The sequence below is a fragment of the Toxotes jaculatrix genome, chromosome 17 (assembly GCF_017976425.1).
Source record: "Toxotes jaculatrix isolate fToxJac2 chromosome 17, fToxJac2.pri, whole genome shotgun sequence".
Taxonomy (NCBI): Eukaryota; Metazoa; Chordata; class Actinopteri; family Toxotidae; genus Toxotes; species Toxotes jaculatrix.
The window spans coordinates 12743880-12759723 of record NC_054410.1 but is presented as its reverse complement, the minus strand read 5'-3'; the positions used below and the strand labels follow the sequence as shown (position 1 = coordinate 12759723).

The 15844-nt window shown below is 42.1% G+C and overlaps 3 protein-coding genes across 6 annotated transcripts; 1 reads left to right on the top strand and 2 right to left on the bottom strand.

Moving 5' to 3' along the window:
* Positions 1 to 754: 754 nt before the first annotated feature.
* si:ch1073-416d2.4 (coiled-coil domain-containing protein 42 homolog) lies at positions 755 to 3579 on the bottom strand. Its single transcript, XM_041061482.1, is given in 9 exon segments — positions 755 to 1553; positions 1637 to 1753; positions 1831 to 1941; positions 2023 to 2195; positions 2321 to 2403; positions 2483 to 2640; positions 2786 to 2962; positions 3217 to 3254; positions 3372 to 3579. Coding segments are annotated over 9 exon segments (1236 nt in total). The 5' UTR covers positions 3487 to 3579; the 3' UTR covers positions 755 to 1289.
* A 1080-nt stretch (positions 3580 to 4659) lies between these two features.
* LOC121197739 (ankyrin repeat and SOCS box protein 2-like) lies at positions 4660 to 10809 on the top strand. Of its 4 annotated transcripts, none has more exons than XM_041061478.1 (9): positions 4660 to 4782; positions 5321 to 5525; positions 7713 to 7882; positions 8080 to 8235; positions 8347 to 8592; positions 8676 to 8847; positions 9065 to 9668; positions 9774 to 9927; positions 10073 to 10387. In XM_041061478.1, the coding sequence occupies exons 2-9, from the start codon at positions 5404 to 5406 to the stop codon at positions 10201 to 10203; spliced, it is 1755 nt and encodes a 584-aa protein (XP_040917412.1). In that variant the 5' UTR covers positions 4660 to 4782; positions 5321 to 5403; the 3' UTR covers positions 10204 to 10387. The 4 variants fall into 4 exon arrangements, with proteins under 4 accessions (XP_040917412.1, XP_040917411.1, XP_040917410.1 ...); XM_041061477.1 differs by lacking the exons at positions 4660 to 4782; positions 5321 to 5525 and adding exons at positions 7187 to 7360; positions 10711 to 10809 and having other exon boundaries at positions 10073 to 10205; XM_041061476.1 differs by lacking the exons at positions 4660 to 4782; positions 5321 to 5525 and adding exons at positions 7187 to 7360; positions 10424 to 10538 and having other exon boundaries at positions 10073 to 10205.
* Positions 10810 to 10943: 134 nt separating this feature from the next.
* LOC121197740 (protein FAM181A-like) lies at positions 10944 to 11726 on the bottom strand. Its single transcript, XM_041061479.1, has one exon. The coding sequence runs from the start codon at positions 11724 to 11726 to the stop codon at positions 10944 to 10946; it is 783 nt and encodes a 260-aa protein (XP_040917413.1).
* Positions 11727 to 15844: the final 4118 nt, after the last annotated feature.

The following is a 15844-nucleotide window of genomic DNA, read 5'->3' as shown; positions in this document are numbered from 1 at the left end:
GTGTTAAAGCGACAGTACAGGATTTGCCTGATGTTCCAGTGGCATGTTTTCCCCACATGCTTTTTTTGTCACCTAAAAATTAGCCTTAAAAATAGAAACCAGTGGAACCTGTGTAAGCCTGTCTGTTTCCAGTACTGTCGACAGGTATGAGAGTCACCCGCAGTACTTAAACCCTTAATTATAAAATGAGCAACACTGCAGTTCAAGAAAAATACTATTTTAGAGGGGAAATTGTGTTTTATCAGGAAATTGTACTAACAGTTTCAAAATAAAAGTACTCACAATTCAGAAGGACCCAATTTAGCCTTTTATATAATTATATTTATTATATAATTAGATTCTAGTAATTAGTAAATTAATGTATAAACATTATTTTAATGTATCTGGTTGAGTTGGGGCTGTTTTTTCATGCTACTTCATGTACAATAATGTATTTTTGTTGTTTTTGTATGTAAAATCTGAATCTCCAAAGTAACTATATCAGTCGCAATATTGTAAGCGAGTAATAACCTTAAATGTAGTCGAGTAGAAGTATAAAATAGCATAAGTTGAAAATACTCGAGTAACGTACATCAAAGTACAAGACTTGATTAAACGTATTTAGTTACTTTTCACCATTGGTTATGAATAAGTGGGTATTGACCAAAGGTTGTGAAGGCCTGAAAGTTAAAGAGTGAGACAGCGCATGAGAGGTGTTCTTTTTAATTGAGATACAAAAAAAATGTCAATTAAAATCACAAAAATTACACAAAGCTGTTAGAAAACCTGTATGTACAGGATTGTCTGACAACATGGATCAGGCAAAGGCAGCAAAGAATCTTTACAAAACACTTCCTTGTAAATTGCAAATCTTTTCTCATTGCAGTTTGTGTAATCTAAATCTGAGAAAACGCCATACATACCACTGCAGTTTTGGTGAGTATTACTTCCTGTCTGATGGCATCATTTGATTGCAAACATTAAATTTTAAAATGCAACAATTACATTCCAGAGATGCATTTATCATTTCTAAAGTGACGATGCTGGAATACTCATGATCACCCGCCTTGACTCCAAATTCTATATGAAAATTTAAGTGTGAAACATGTGCACAGCATTTTGCATCAAGAGTTTCAAACACTGAAACTCTGTTACACAAACTCAGAAATCAAAGAGTCAAACCTCTCTTAATTGTTAACACAAAGTTCATTAGGGTTTTCTTTCTCCAGAGTTTTTAACTGCATCTCAGTCTTCATCATCTCATGTTGAAAAGTTTCTGTTTTCTTTTTGTCAAGCTGCTGTTTCCATTGTCAGAAATGAACTTTCATACTCAACAAATGTAGATTGCTGTCAGCAATAGCACCATGAGAAGTTGTAGAAGTTCTGCATAAATCCACTGTCTCACTCTTTCTACTGACTTTACTTGAACTTTTGATTTGTGTTTTACTGCCAATGCTTTTCATTGATCCCTTGTCTCTTTTGTCTGTCAGGGCTGTTCTGCTTGTCATAGCAGACCCAGACTCCATCAGTCTCCTCGCTCTCCTTTCCGTGTCTGCCTTGTCCAGAATGTACTCCTGAAATCAAACCCTGGGTTAGTCAACAATACCACGTAACTTACACAAATACTAATAACCAAGCTCATCCCTGAGGATATTACCTTCACCATGTCCATCATCATCAATACGTTCATATTTTCCAAAGGTCCATATGCTGGTATATAACACTGCTCCGCAAGGTTGTTGATGGCCATCAGCAAGCTTCCCACTTCCTCAACCTGGGAGATAACGTACATATGAAAGACTCCCATCTGTAAATTAGCTATGGGTTATTTCCAACTCATCAGGATTGTACCTTCTTTCTGGACAGGCCTTGCTCCATCAGCAGGTTTGCCTCTGCTTGCTTGTTCTTCTCTTTGAGGGTTTCTAACTCACTCTGGAGTTCAGACAGTTCTTTGTTGACCATCTGCAACAATCATGAAAACATCGTTCAAGCCTTGTCAGTTGAAGAAACATTGCACTAAATGTCTTAATGCATCAGTCTGACCAATTTCTTTATGCTGTGCTCCTGCTTCATGGTTTGCAGTTGTCGTTGGCCCTCCTCCACCTCCTCCTCCAGGCGCCCCAAACGTCGCAGCAGCTCCTGGTTGGTGATGGACAGGGTCTCGTGACGTCGAATGATGGGCATAACCAAAGATTCAGACCCATTACCAAGGTAAGCTGAAAAAGATTGCACAGTTTGGTCCATGTTACTGCCAGTGTGTAATAAACTTATTAGGGTAAACACAACAAGTTCCTGTAAACGTTCACCCATGGAGAGCAATAAAAGTCAGGTTTGAACTCACTGCTGGGGAGATAATCTAGTGTTTTCGTCAGGTAGTCTTCGTAGATTTTGTACTTTGTCACTCTCTCTTTTAAAACTTGTTGTCTGTGAATTGAAATATGGTAACACTGAGGTTAAAAAAGGCGACTTAATAGTATTCCCACATCAAGGCTTGGTTTCTCACCTAGCCCGAAGTTGTTTCAGCTGTTCTGTCAGATCTTCTATCTCTCTCTGCTTCAAAATGCTCTGCTCCCGTCCTGCTTCATACTTCTTCAGCGCTCTACGTCGCTTCATTTCATTTTCAGCCACAAACTTTTCAAATTTCATTGCCCTCTCTTTAGTCTGGGTGAAAATACAAAACCCCAAGGACATCAGTATTGGGACAATGTTATTTTCAATGTCAGGCAGCATCAGTGACTTATATCTACTTCATTATTACACTTGAACCCAAGTAGGTGTAGGAGCACATGTTGAGGTTTCAGCTCACCTGCTGTTGTTTTATCTCCAGTTCAGACTTTCTCTGCGCCAGAGCCTCCGCACAGCTCTTAAACTCTTTCCGTTTGAGTGCAAGTTTCTTGTCCACCTCGTCCAACTCAGCCTGTTTCTTCAGAACCAGAGTCTTTTGCAAAGTGTTCACGCCGGCTTCAAGGACTCTGCTTGAAGTCTACAAATAAAACATAACCAGCATGAAGAGTGAAACTCTTCCAATGTGATAAAATAAGCAAAAACTTAATTTATGTAGAACTTTTAGAACAGGAAAAAGAGGGAGAAAAAGGAGAGAGACAGAGATGACAACATACACAACCAAGCATAATAATGTATATTGTGTGAATGCGCAGGTTGACAATAAATAATTGAATCCATAGTTTTAATCACATTCTTATTGTTGTGAATAATAACGTGATTATTCAGTCTCACCTCTGTTACAACAGGTATGTAGTTGACATCTTTCTCCTCTTTATGTCTGAGGAGACAATTGATTGTCCGTAAAAACACCATTCAGTCAAAACCTTTATGAATGGGTGTTAAAGAGAGAGGCAGCTGACATGCCGTCCACTGTATGACAAAAGAACGGGCCTACCTGGTGTCCGCCGACTGGGTTACAAAAATGTTTCTGATTCTGTTTTCCACATTGAGTTTCAGACGGGGATCTCTGCTATCTAAGACAGGAAGAGGAGAAGTCGTCATCTTTTCGTAGATTTACTGTTCGGGAATCCTGATGAGTAAACAAGTTATTCCACGTTCAGACAGTCTGAGAGTCGAGGTTTCTTTCCCGGATGTTTTTCCTGGATTTGTGTAGCCGTTGCCTGGGAACCGCCGGCGAGACAACGGGGAACGCGCCGGGATCGTTTTCTCCGTTGTCATGGCAACTGCCGGGGTGGCGATTCTGCGTTACCGGCTGAATGAGAGGCATAGAAATGAGATCGTTAAGACTGAGAGGAGGAGAAAGCGAAGAGCTCTCACTCCCTCCTAAATACCGCGAAAAGTGAACTAAGTTCTCTCTGAGTCCAGAATCAAGGCTTGTTGATTCTGAGGTCTTGGGTTGGGGGGGGGGGGGTTGCGATGCTCTTTTTGTTTTTGAGTGAGATATGTCCCATCAAGTTTTTTTTTCAATAAAAATTTCCTTGAAATGAATGTATTGATTGGCAAATATTGCTCATTTCCGAATTTCATTCATTGTGTGTGTGTGTATGTGTGCGCGCGCGCGTGCGTGCGTGCGTGGAAGTTTCAACATCATGCTTGTGTAAGTTGCATATTGAACCATGATTGGTTTCCCAAAGGTTTCTGATGTCACAGAATCATGCATGTACGCACACATGAGATTTGATGTAAGCACTAAGAAACTTTCCTCCTTCAGCAGATTTACATGAAAACAGATTTCTACTGTCAAGCTCTGCACATAACTCTGTCAATTTTCATAGTAGACATTTTTTACTTAATGTTTTTAGTTTCACGACCAGGGCAACTGTTAATGCTGACTCACTGATAGAGTTCTATGGAACAGACCCAACATTAACGGTGTTAATTTCACCCATGCTGCTTTGAAAGAGGCTTGCTCCAATGCAAGACAAGTGTTTGTTGGCCGTCTTGTAGCGTAGCCTCTGATCAAAGTCATCTTCCAGAGCTTAGCTAAATAACTAAGTTTGTCTTGCCTAAAATGTGGGGCTTCTCAGAAATTTGGAAACAGACCTTGTCTAGTCCAGTTCCTCCACCTGTAAACAGATACACTGAAACACTTGTTTGTGCCACATCCAGTAGATGCAGGAAGCATTTTTCACACAACACTTCCGAAGAAGTGATTGTGAAACAAAAATCTGCCGTCACTGTTGTGTTGCTCTTAAACCACATTTCCACGCTTCATCATGTCACAGTAAGAGCTGATACAACAGAGGAATATTAGATAGTGTTGTCCTTGTTCGAGAGGTGGATCAACACACTTGAAAAGCAACTGCTGTGAATGAGGATTAGGAGCACTGTCACAGGGTGAGCTGAAATCTCTGAAAATGCCTAAGATCATTTTTTTTAAACAACAGTTTTGTGTGTGTCTGAATGCATTTCAATTTCATTTAAAAATATTGTGTGTGTGTGTGTGTGGGGGGGGGGGGGGGGGGCAGTATTTTCTTTATCCGTTAATCATAGTCACACTTGAGCAAATAAACTGTAAGTCCAGCTTTAATTGTTATTCTAATGCCATCTTTCTAACTCTCTGTAACACTGCACACAACCTCACATCAGCATTGCCTCTGGAGCTGCAGAATCAAGTTGAACCAAACACAGTTGAACATGCCCTTAAAAGGCATCTATCCTCATATCCCTGAGCTGCTGCTCCCTGATCTCTGCTGGTGCAAATTTCAGCTCTTTCAAACTGGCTAGGTCTTTAATTCAGGCAGTATGACTCTATAGCATGTGTGTATTATACCATGCATGATGTGTTATCTTTTGTTTTAGGGCCCTGTATACCAGTTGCTGCTATTAATGTTCTGACTTTGGTTTTCTAATCCTTTGCTTACTGGATCATCAGCCTCATCACTGGTCTGGGAAGAAGACAGCAGCGCACCATTGGATGTTGGGTTCCTCGGACCGGACAACGAATCTTCTCCTGTGATGCTTGCAGTCAGCAGATCCAGGTCTCTTTACCAGAGACTAAACAATGATATCAAAGACCGACTTGCTGCCAGCTCCTTGAGTCTCCACACTGCAGCCAGCACAATGGTGAACTTTCTCAGGTGAGGAAATGTGATATTACTTAGTTCAGTGGTATTTTATAAAGTTGTGTTGTATTACATTGTATATAAAACCACCCCTGAATAAATCTAAATTTGAATGAAAAATCTAAACTAGTATCATGGTTAAAAATACTGTTCTTATGAATATTGTGACAAAATCATATTCCATTATTGTTCTTTTATTTTTATTTCAGCTATTAGGGCACAAGTTTTATTTCCAAAACTAAAAAAAAAATACACACACAAAGAGAGCAATGACTGAAAGAAAAACACCACAGCTGTGATACTTGTTGCCTGGAAGTGTGAGTGTGCAGCAGCTGTTATTTCATATATCTGAGGGAGGCGCCATTGAAATGGATATGTTTGCAGGTCTAAACTGCGGTTATTTGTTTTTATTTCCTGTAGATGTGACAGGTATACATGTGTTCTGTCAATCACAAAACACCACCCTCTTGTGGAGAACCTGCAGCCCACTAAATGTGAATTAGTGGGTAAGTTACAAGCCATTATGAGATGCTTGGCATCTACGTATGTTTGACGAATGAAAAAGGACAGTTTTGCCACCGTGTGCAGCAGTCTACCATATGGGTTGTTTTCACCACCCTCTGACCGTACCCAGAGGAGCATCTCCTGTGGTCATGCTCAGGGTTAAAACAGCCAACAGTGACTTTCAGTTTCAAACCCCAACTTCCTGTTCTCAACATGAACTTTGTTGCTCATTATAACACATCATCTGACTCCCTTTGAAATTACTACAGTCTACAGCTAGCGGTTGCCTGACAATAAAACATAGCTATGGATCATAATGATGTGGTGCATTGAGGCTCATTGACAAATACTTTTTTTAGACTATGTTTAAATTTGACTGTTTTTATGCCGAAAGCAAAACTGTATTGAAATGAAAAAGATTAGAGATTAAATTTACTAAAATGTAATTTCTATATTTACTAAAAAATATAACTATAACTATATTTACTAAAAAATATATAGTTGCACAGAAGAGTTGTTAAAGAAAACTAAGGAAAGTTTAAAAATCAATTATTCGATCAGTAAATTTCACAAACTTTTTTGATGTCCAGTCAAAACCTTCTGTGAATTAGAGGGAAACTTGGACCCATTACCTCAGTCTTTCTCCTCCTGTCAGTCCTGGCTACGGCCCTGCTCACTGTCCATTTGGTTAAAGGAACCTTCAGCTACTTCCTCTAAGCAAAAATAAAGGACTTATGACTGTAAGATTCAAATGATGACAGACCCTGTGGACACATACTGTACTGGACTACAACGATGCGTTCAGAAGTGAGAAAGTGAACAGAGCCTCATAAATTATGGTGCTTCTATGTTTTATCTTCTGTTGCAGCCATTGTTAGTCTTTGTTTTGTGATCTTCCAAATCCCTCTTTAAGATTAGTGCTTTCCTATTACCTGGCTGTTTTATTTGGAAACCAGCCAATGAAATAAAGGCTGCATGCAAGGACAGACATCTCGGCTCAGACTGCGTTATCTTCAGCGCTGCTCGCCCTTATCTCTGGATGTCTGAGCTTCTTGACATATATGGATATAGCCGTCACCCTGCCGCCTGACAATACAGTCCCAAAATAATCTGAGAGAGCACAGCTGAGCCCCGCTCAGCGCTGCACGCTGCCTCCGCCGCCACCTCCGCCGCGCTGTGTGGGAAACACTGCCGTGAAATCTGCCATCAGTAATGACGAAATTCTGTTATTCTGAATACTTATCTCAGTTCCGTAATGCGGGAGGTAAATGCAATAATGTTCTGTCGCGACTGAGAGGAGACAGGGGGACAGGAGACGGTCAGAGAGACGTAACGTCAGAGCTGGAGTGAGTCTTTCCTTATTGCGGGGCTGTTAGACACAGAGGCTGCATGTGTTCGTGTGTGTGTGTGTGTTTGGGGGTCTTTGTGTGAGGCGACTAGGGTCTTCTGTGTAAATAAAGAGGAGTATGAACAAGTCGTTTTTATTTTTGATTTGTATAATAACAACATATCAGTTAGGATTTCTTATTTAGGTTAAACAAAGCCAAAGTGATCAGGATAATAACCTAAATTTAAAAAAAAAAAGGTTCATGGTTGCATTAAAGCTACATCCCTCAAACACTGCTGATGTCTAGAATCACACTCTGCTGCATTTAAGTGTAAGTCAAAGTGTGTTTTTTCTCTCTCTCTCCTTTGAAGGGATGTGGACCCAGTGGTCTTTGCCATCAGGAGAGGGGATGTGGAGGCTGTTAATGATCTGGCAACCTCTGCTCCTCACAGCCTGCTGAAGGAGAACAAAGATGGGTGGATACCTTTGCATGATGCTGCCTACTGTGGACAGGCTGAGTGCCTGAAGACCCTGCTGAGGGGTATGCCACTGAAAGCATCACTGATGTTCCCCACACAGTGCATTTGTTCACAGTTTTGGCTCAGTGTCACAATATAGGAAGGAAAAACCCATATACAGTATGTTCCAAGAGGTGTTTTGGTGCACTGTTTGCACATTCTCAAAATGCTAAATGAGTCACCCAACTGGTTTGTGTGATATGTATATTTTCTGCTCAAGCACATCCAGGTTCAGTAGACAAACGTACCTTGCAGGAGCAGACGGCCTTGCTCCTCGCTGTGTCTTGTGAACATTTGTCATGTGTGCGGTGCCTTCTGGAGGCTGGTGCTGACCCCGACATCAGCAGCAAGAACAAAGAAACCCCTTTGTACAAAGGTACAGCTGTGAAACCAATTGTATACGACGGGACCATTTTGGAAGTATGGATAACCATAAGCCAGCCAGGTGTTGTGTAGAAATGACTCTGTGTCATGTCTGTCTCTGTAGCATGTGAGTTGGAGAATGTGGACATGGTGAGCCTTATTCTGTTCTATGGGGCCACTGTGAACCAGCGGTGTGGTCAGGGCTGGACAGCCCTTCATGAAGCTGTATCCAGGAACAACACAGAGATCTGTGAGATGTTAACAAGAGCTGGGGCTGCAATCAATCCACCTAATACCTACAGCATCACACCACTCACTGTAGCAGCTCAGCAAGGACAGATGAGGGCACTGTGTTACCTGATTGGAAAAGGTACCTTTCGGTGTTAAAGCGTCCTACTTTTCACGTTTCTGATCCCCATGTAAAGGTTATAAAGGAAGAATGCTTTTCTGCAGGTGCAGATGTGAACATGCAGACGTGTGACGGTGTTACAGCCCTGCATGAGGCCAGCAAAAATGGCCACAAGGAAATCGTAGCAGTGCTCTTGACAAAAAACGCAGATGCCAACAAACCCACCAACTCAGGACTGCTGCCCCTGCATCTTGCTGCCCAGCATGGACACCACGAGTAAGCTGAGTTACTATAACTTAATTATTTTTATTAAAAACAAAAAGTTAGTCACATAAATGTAATTTTTGTTTTAAGATACAAGATTTGTGGTTATAATGTGCAGTAGAGTGGTTACTGTATATGGTGTTATGATGAGAGTTATAGAAACTCTGTTTTAGTGTTTTAGTTCTTGTCTTTAAATATCTTTTAGTAACATCCTCACTGTTGTGTTCAGGATCGTGTCCCTGCTTGTCTCAGTGACGAGTCGAGCCATGCTCCGGCACAGTTGGATCAGCCCCCTCCACCTGGCAGCAGAGCACAACAGACACACTGTGGCAGCTGTGCTTCTGAGGACAGGTGCGGATGTAAATGCCACACTGGCCCACAGTCACTCCATCCAATACTCTGATCGACGCGCAACAGCCCTCTACTTTGCTATTGCCAACGGCAGCACCAAGACAGCAGAGGTGCTGCTGAACGCTGGCGCTAGTGTGAGCCTGGACCCAGTCAGCCCTCTGCTAATGGCTGTACGTCAGGGCTGTGTCAGCACCGTGTCTTTACTGCTGGAGAGAGGGGCCGATGTCAACGCCAGAATCCCGTCTTATGCCACCACGTTCCCTGCTGTCATTGCACTTTGCATGAACAATCTGCCTCTGCTCAAATGCCTTTTGGACAATGGCTGTGATGCCTTCTCCTGCTTTACCTGTACATACGGCAGTGCCCCTCACCCAACTTCAGGAGGATCCCATATAAGAACTGTTAGCAGCAATGGATATGTTTCACAGAATGACAGTATACTTCCTTTAAACTGCTGTGAGCCAACAGAAAGAGCAACACAGGTGTGAAAAATAAGCAAAGACAGTGTCATGGATTTCATACTAACGGAAATTTGTATGTTCTTTGTATGTAATTAAGCTTTTTTTGTTCTGAATTTTTTTTTTCAGTTCTGCGAGTGGATCTCAACACCAGTTATGTGTAAATGGGCAGGACCAATCATAGACCTGCTGCTGGAGCATGTCGGTCATGTTCAGCTGTGCAGCAAGCTCACTGAACTACTGGACAGCCGAGAAGAATGGCTCGCTGTTAAGAGGAAGTCAAGTCGGTTACAAACCAAATCTTATCATTTACTCACTTCCTTAATTCAAACATGTCTCTGCCTTTCATTTCCTCACATGTGAGTAAAACGTGATCCTCAAACATGCAAATAACTGTCCTCTTCTCTATCTTGTCTTTTTGTCTACAGTGTCACCTCGTCCACTCCTGCATCTCTGCAGATTAAGGATTCGGACCCAAATGGGGAGACAGAGACTGAAATCTCTAACAAGTCTACCTTTGCCAGACAGAGTGATCCGATACCTGAGCCTGGCTGACTGACTGTAAGATAAACTTCAAGTAATATACGCATCAGAGATGTGACTAAATTTATCTTTTTGTGGTTCTTTTTTTAGTTGCGTCTGAAATCTTGTATCTGTACATGGTCGTCCAAAGCAACTGCAACTGTCTGTGTATAAAATACCTCTTTATAGCATATGTAATGTGACAATAAGTATTCTTTAATCTGTCCTTTAGGATTTTTTTTTTTTTTTTTTTACAGAAACCTTCAGTGAAAAAGTAAAAATGATCTCATGCCCAAGGGATTTCATGAGGGAGGTTGAGTCGTTTATTTAAAAATAAAAGTCATTGTTTCAAAGGTGCCTATCAAACATGCCTTTGACAAACAAAAAGCAATCTATGTCCCACATTCTATTCTCATAGTTGAAAGAGGAAACTAAAACAGGATGCTTTCATTCATTTGCATGGCTTCTTCCTACTTTAAAAAGAACAGTCAGTATCCGTGGAAACCTAAAAGTAGAAACCTTTTAACTTACTGTCGATTTTCAGATACTTGGCGGCATCAGACTGGAATGAAGGGGAAAGCTGATGAAGTTATTCTGCAAGTGCAATTTAGTCCTTTAGATTTAAGCAATAAAAATAATGAAGCGTCCCAATAAGTGCTTGAGGAAGTGTCTCGTGTTCAAAATGTTGAAAGAGAAAGAGACTGTAGAACACAAAATGAAGATAATTAGTCATATTTACATTTGTGTGTGTGTGTGTTGGGTTCAGTAGTGGAGAACTTAAATGAATCCAAACACACTGAAGATCGGGGACTGGACGGTGGGTTTGGTCGGTATGGGTTTGACCACAACATGTGTGTGAATTTTCTGTCCATAGAGATGCTCAGGTCTCTCTGTCTCAGTACCTGCTGCCTTGCTCCACAGTGCCAAAGGCGGGTGGGGGACAACAATGTGACTGTGGAGGACCTGGTGTCCGTGGTACTGGAAGGGGCAGCAGCCGCACACACTCACACAGTGGTGAGAGGTCAGATCCAATTTAAGCGTCTCTTTGTCCGCTGAGCTGCGCCGACCGGACGCAGACAGCGTGGCCTTTGCATCATCACCATAACTCCGTTTCCTCTTTTCATTTTCACCGCCCTCCGATGAGCCCGTAAGGCTCCTTTTCAATCCTAAATGTGAGTGCTCCCTCTTAGTTTGGGTCAGCTTGGGTTCCTCCCAAAATGAGGCTGGTAGCTGGCGTTTCCTCATAGGCACCTGCTCCACCGCGCTCTCAACGTTCTCCACATCTTGCGCATCAGTGCTGGCCTTTTCTGCGACCTTCACACTTTGGTGGTCAACAGTCCCCACCTGCCTGCCGCATCCATATTCCGCAGGCCTGTGTGTGTGGCACCTTGGTACCCTGGAGCACTTCTGGGAGAACCGCTTCAGTTGTTTCTGCAGATATTTCCTGTGGTCCACGGAGCGTCTGCACGGAGCTGACTTGTCCAGGGCCGCCTTAATGTCGCTGGATGCCAAATTTACAAAATTCAGCAACGTTTTGACCTCACTGTCTGCATTTGCCATTTTCCCACCAAGAATTGATTAAATCAGTCCATGTTAGAGCTTGTGGCTCGCCATCAGGATCTAAAGGGAAATTGGATTTAAAAAAAAAAAAAAAAAGAAAAGAAAAGAAAAAGGAAAGAAGTTAGGATTTGCGTAATTGCGCGCGGTAGGACTTCTGCAACCAAGCCGAAACTGAATGTAATGCATCTTAATGTATATTTTCCCAGAGAGTAATAGCCCTTTACTCACCACTCCTGGATGAATCCAGACTGGAAGTCGCAGTTCACGCACAGACTTCTCTCCAGGCTGCAGTAGGAGCACTTCAACAAGTTGAATGAATATAAACTCCTTGTAGTTATGGTGCTTTCCTTGAACCAATCAGCGACCCCAGGCCCCTCACAATGCACCCCAATCAACCTCCAAGCGCCCTGGTATCGAATTCTTCACCATTGCAAATTGTTGTCATGGAGATGTGTTAAAAAGCCGCTGAGGGGATGCGATATTTCTCCTACACGGTGATTTCTGCGCGGTGGGCAGATATCTCCTAAAATCCGGAGTGTGCGTGAATAGAAATGAGAACGGATTCTGCTGAAATATGCATGGATTCTAACTTTATTCTAGAGCTGTTAAAGTGGCGTTTTTAACATAGATACCCCTCGTACCCTCCCCAAGAGTGATGTCAGCTGTAGGATTTGGTGAGGGTGGGCGAGTGGGGGGGATCTAAAGAGTGCATAACCATGGAAAGGGGCTTGAACGCTCAAGAATCTTGTCTTTCTGTTTGCCCCCTCAATCGAGCGACACAAAGGCTGAATTACTCATTCAAACCTCGCGGGACAAAGGGGAAGGAGCTGGATAGCACTCCTGCATTTGTAGTCAAACATTTAGAGACTTAAATCGAGTCGTCATGAAGGAGAAAGAGTCGGACAAAGCCCATAGAATTGCCATCAGCAAACATTTTCCTGTGTCATATTATGGGGTCTCCATGGCTCCCTCTGGCCCGCGGACAATAGCACAAGTTTGCACACTCGAATACTGTCACCCTGCCAACGGCAACAAGGGCCCAAAACAGGACAATCCTCAGAGAAAGCATGGGCTCCGCAGGGAAGGTTGCAATAGAGGAGGAAAAGGGGAGTTGTGAAATGCTAATTGAGCTTCATCCCCTTATTGATGTGGAAAAAGAGTACCTATCGTTCCATTGAACCGCAGCAGCAGTGGAATGAGATGTGAGGAAACTGTTTGTCTGATAAGTAACACCTCTTGCTTGTGCACTATGCTGCCCTCAAAGCATAACATACACCATGAATCAGCCCTGCACCAGGACACAGAATTTTCTGGAAAAAGAAAAATCTGCAGTCTATATCAAGGCTGCAGGCCATTTATTTAGCGTGAAGTGCAGGCTTCATGATTGATTGCCTCATTCACTCGTTGGGGTTGTCTGAGGAGAGCTCTGCAGGTCTATATGTGCTCTGGCTGGTCTATCTTTGAAGGCGGTGCATCCCTCTTGTTCTGGAGAGGCAGTGGGACCCTATTGTCCTCCTCTCTTCTTCCCTTCACCTCTCTGTTCAGCTGAAAAGGCCAATTAACAATGGGGCTCCCCCTCCCCTGGCCTGTCACCCCACTCCTGTGCTTTTGAAGTGCGGGAGAATGAGAAGGAGGAAGCATAATAGCATCCATAAATCGCACAATGTGTTGCTGCTCTTGTGCCAGGACAGGTGGATGGGATGTTTGTCGTGCATTTCAGACATGTGGTGGGCTGAGCTGATTTATGGAACCTGTGAAAAACACCCAATTGACAATTTTCACTCGTTTCTGTATTTACCTATTCCCTTTAATTCAGATTGTTGTGTGAGTCTGACTACACACATCATAAATCCACCTGAGACAGACAGACATGCAGATACACCAACAAACAAGTTAAAGTCTCACTTCAACTGCTGCACATGTGCATCAAAGATAACTTGCAGATCTTTGATGCACATGCAAACTGGACTTAAAGAAGGTCACAGCCAGGAAGTGTTTGGCCTGTTTAATGACTTACAGTGATGTTATAAATGCTGTCTGAACTATCTCCTTGGCAGAAGCTGCCCAGGATACATCCATTAGTGGAACTTTATATGGTAAGTACAGGCACTTTTTTTTTCTTTGCTCAAAAATAGCAACAATAAGATAAAACTGTATTGATCCCTGGGGGCGCATTTGGTGTTAGAGCAGCACAAGAAACAGACCAGACAGCGATACAAGAAAGATAAAGCATAGCAAAGTAAAGGAACATATGGGGAGCTAAGCTGAATACCAAAATAAAATAAAAGCTGTCCATCAGGGTAAATCAGGGTGTGCAGATCCAGATCTATAATAGGTCAAAGTAAAATGGAGCCTCAGAACTAAATTTAGAAATATCAGAGTGTGTAGCACAACGCACGTCTACAAATTCCAGGAAATGGAGGGAATTTGTTTGAAATCATTTTATTTCACTGCACCTCACATTTAAAAACAAACCACTCCATACTCAACAGCAGTGTTGTTAGAGATTGTGTGGGCACACAAGTGCTAACCATTCCCACGACTTCTGGTCACGTGAAAATATAAACGTATATTTTGGGGGGAATATATCTTTAACTCTTAGGAACATTTGAGATGAGCAAGCTCTGGATCTGGATAAATTCAATGACAATGTGGACATAAAGTCATTAGAGGGAGAAATGTATTCCTTATTTGGTTCCCATGCTTTGTTGATGTTTTTTTTCCCACTTTTTTTTTTGTAAAATGTGTACACTCTGCCAGTGTATATAAATGTGCTTTATGTGAATTAATGTAGTAAAAAATATTCAATACTGCAGTTTCCCCGTAATAATGGGAGGAGACGTGTGTGTTTCTTTTTAAGTTCTTTTCAGAGCGCTTTTCAGTAAAGTAGTTGGTTAGTAAACACAACCATCTGCTTAGCAGACAGAGAGATGACCCAGGACAGTTCTTCTCAAATTAAAACAACAGAAAAAATAGCTTAGATTTTACAAGGAGCAACTTATTGTCATGTGTTGCCAGACTTTCCCACTAGATGGCAATCCACCTCCACTGAGATAAAACCCAGCTGGACTGTTAGAATAAAAGGGAAATACAGATAAAGATAGATGCATGCGAGTTAATTTTCTCTGAACGTTAATAGTCAATAGTACTTGACAGATGTTTGTAAATCTCTTTTTATTTGATGCTAGTAATATTTTTGGGCTCTGTTTGTTTGCAGAGATGCTGCTGATTATTCTTGGCAGGAATAATAACACTGAAAGGCCACAGTAATTTTATTAAGAGCTTTCCTTATCTGAGTTTAAAAGGGCTGTGATGTATGTTGTGGTAGATTGCTGGTTGTTGGAATGAGGTGAGGCAGCAGGAAGGAACCAGGAGGATGTAGTGCTTTCCTCTTGTCAGATAATCGATACCGGGACAGACTGTAGGAGAGGATGGATGAGCTGAACTGCTGGGCACACCACATGCCAAACCCAGGCTTGATGTATACTTAAAAAACTCAGGAAAATCTCTGCATTGTACTGTATGTGCAAATGCAGTTTAACAGCAGCTGCGGATTTTCCACTCTAAAAGTCATCCACAGCTCTCGTGCATGAGCTCACCCCATTAGTGTCCATGAAGAGCTTTTTGATAGGCAAGAGATGTGATAAACGCTCAGCTGCAACAAAAGGCTGTAGGGCTAGATGCTGAATCCATTGATCTTAATCCAAAGTTGTTTGAATAGTTGGCTTAGATGCTATTTGTGTTGTTTGGAATAAGCAGGCTGTGACACAATTGGCTGTCACTTCTGTTATTTAAACCACAAGCAGTATTTTCGAGCAGAGGACGAGTCATATGGGTACAGCAAATGATTGTGGATTTATGAAACATGAATAAGCAATGAAAGTGACATGCAGGATGGGCGGCAGGTTTGTGTGCTGACAGGACAAACTGTCCCGCAAAACAGACATCTGGGGTTCAAGCATAACCTCTGCTGAAGTGCCTTTAAGCAAGAAAACTGATTGTTATTGCTTGTATTTTGTCTTGTAAAATTATTCATACAATCAACTAATTGTTTCAGGTCTAAAACTGTGATCAGTCAAGTTATTTACTGTTAGTACTTTAAGCACTGAGACTAGTGA

What these genes read in the sequence shown, in the direction of transcription:
- LOC121197740 (XM_041061479.1), bottom strand. Translation starts at nt 11,726, where the DNA reads ATGGCAAATGCAGACAGTGAGGTCAAAACGTTGCTGAATTTTGTAAAT.
- LOC121197739 (XM_041061477.1), top strand. Translation starts at nt 7,227, where the DNA reads ATGACGAAATTCTGTTATTCTGAATACTTATCTCAGTTCCGTAATGCG. An exon ending in CCTGAAGACCCTGCTGAGGG is followed by an intron (nt 7,883 to 8,079) that starts GTATGCCACTGA and finishes TTTCTGCTCAAG; the next exon opens with CACATCCAGGTTCAGTAGAC. An exon ending in CAACAGAAAGAGCAACACAG is followed by an intron (nt 9,669 to 9,773) that starts GTGTGAAAAATA and finishes TTTTTTTTTCAG; the next exon opens with TTCTGCGAGTGGATCTCAAC.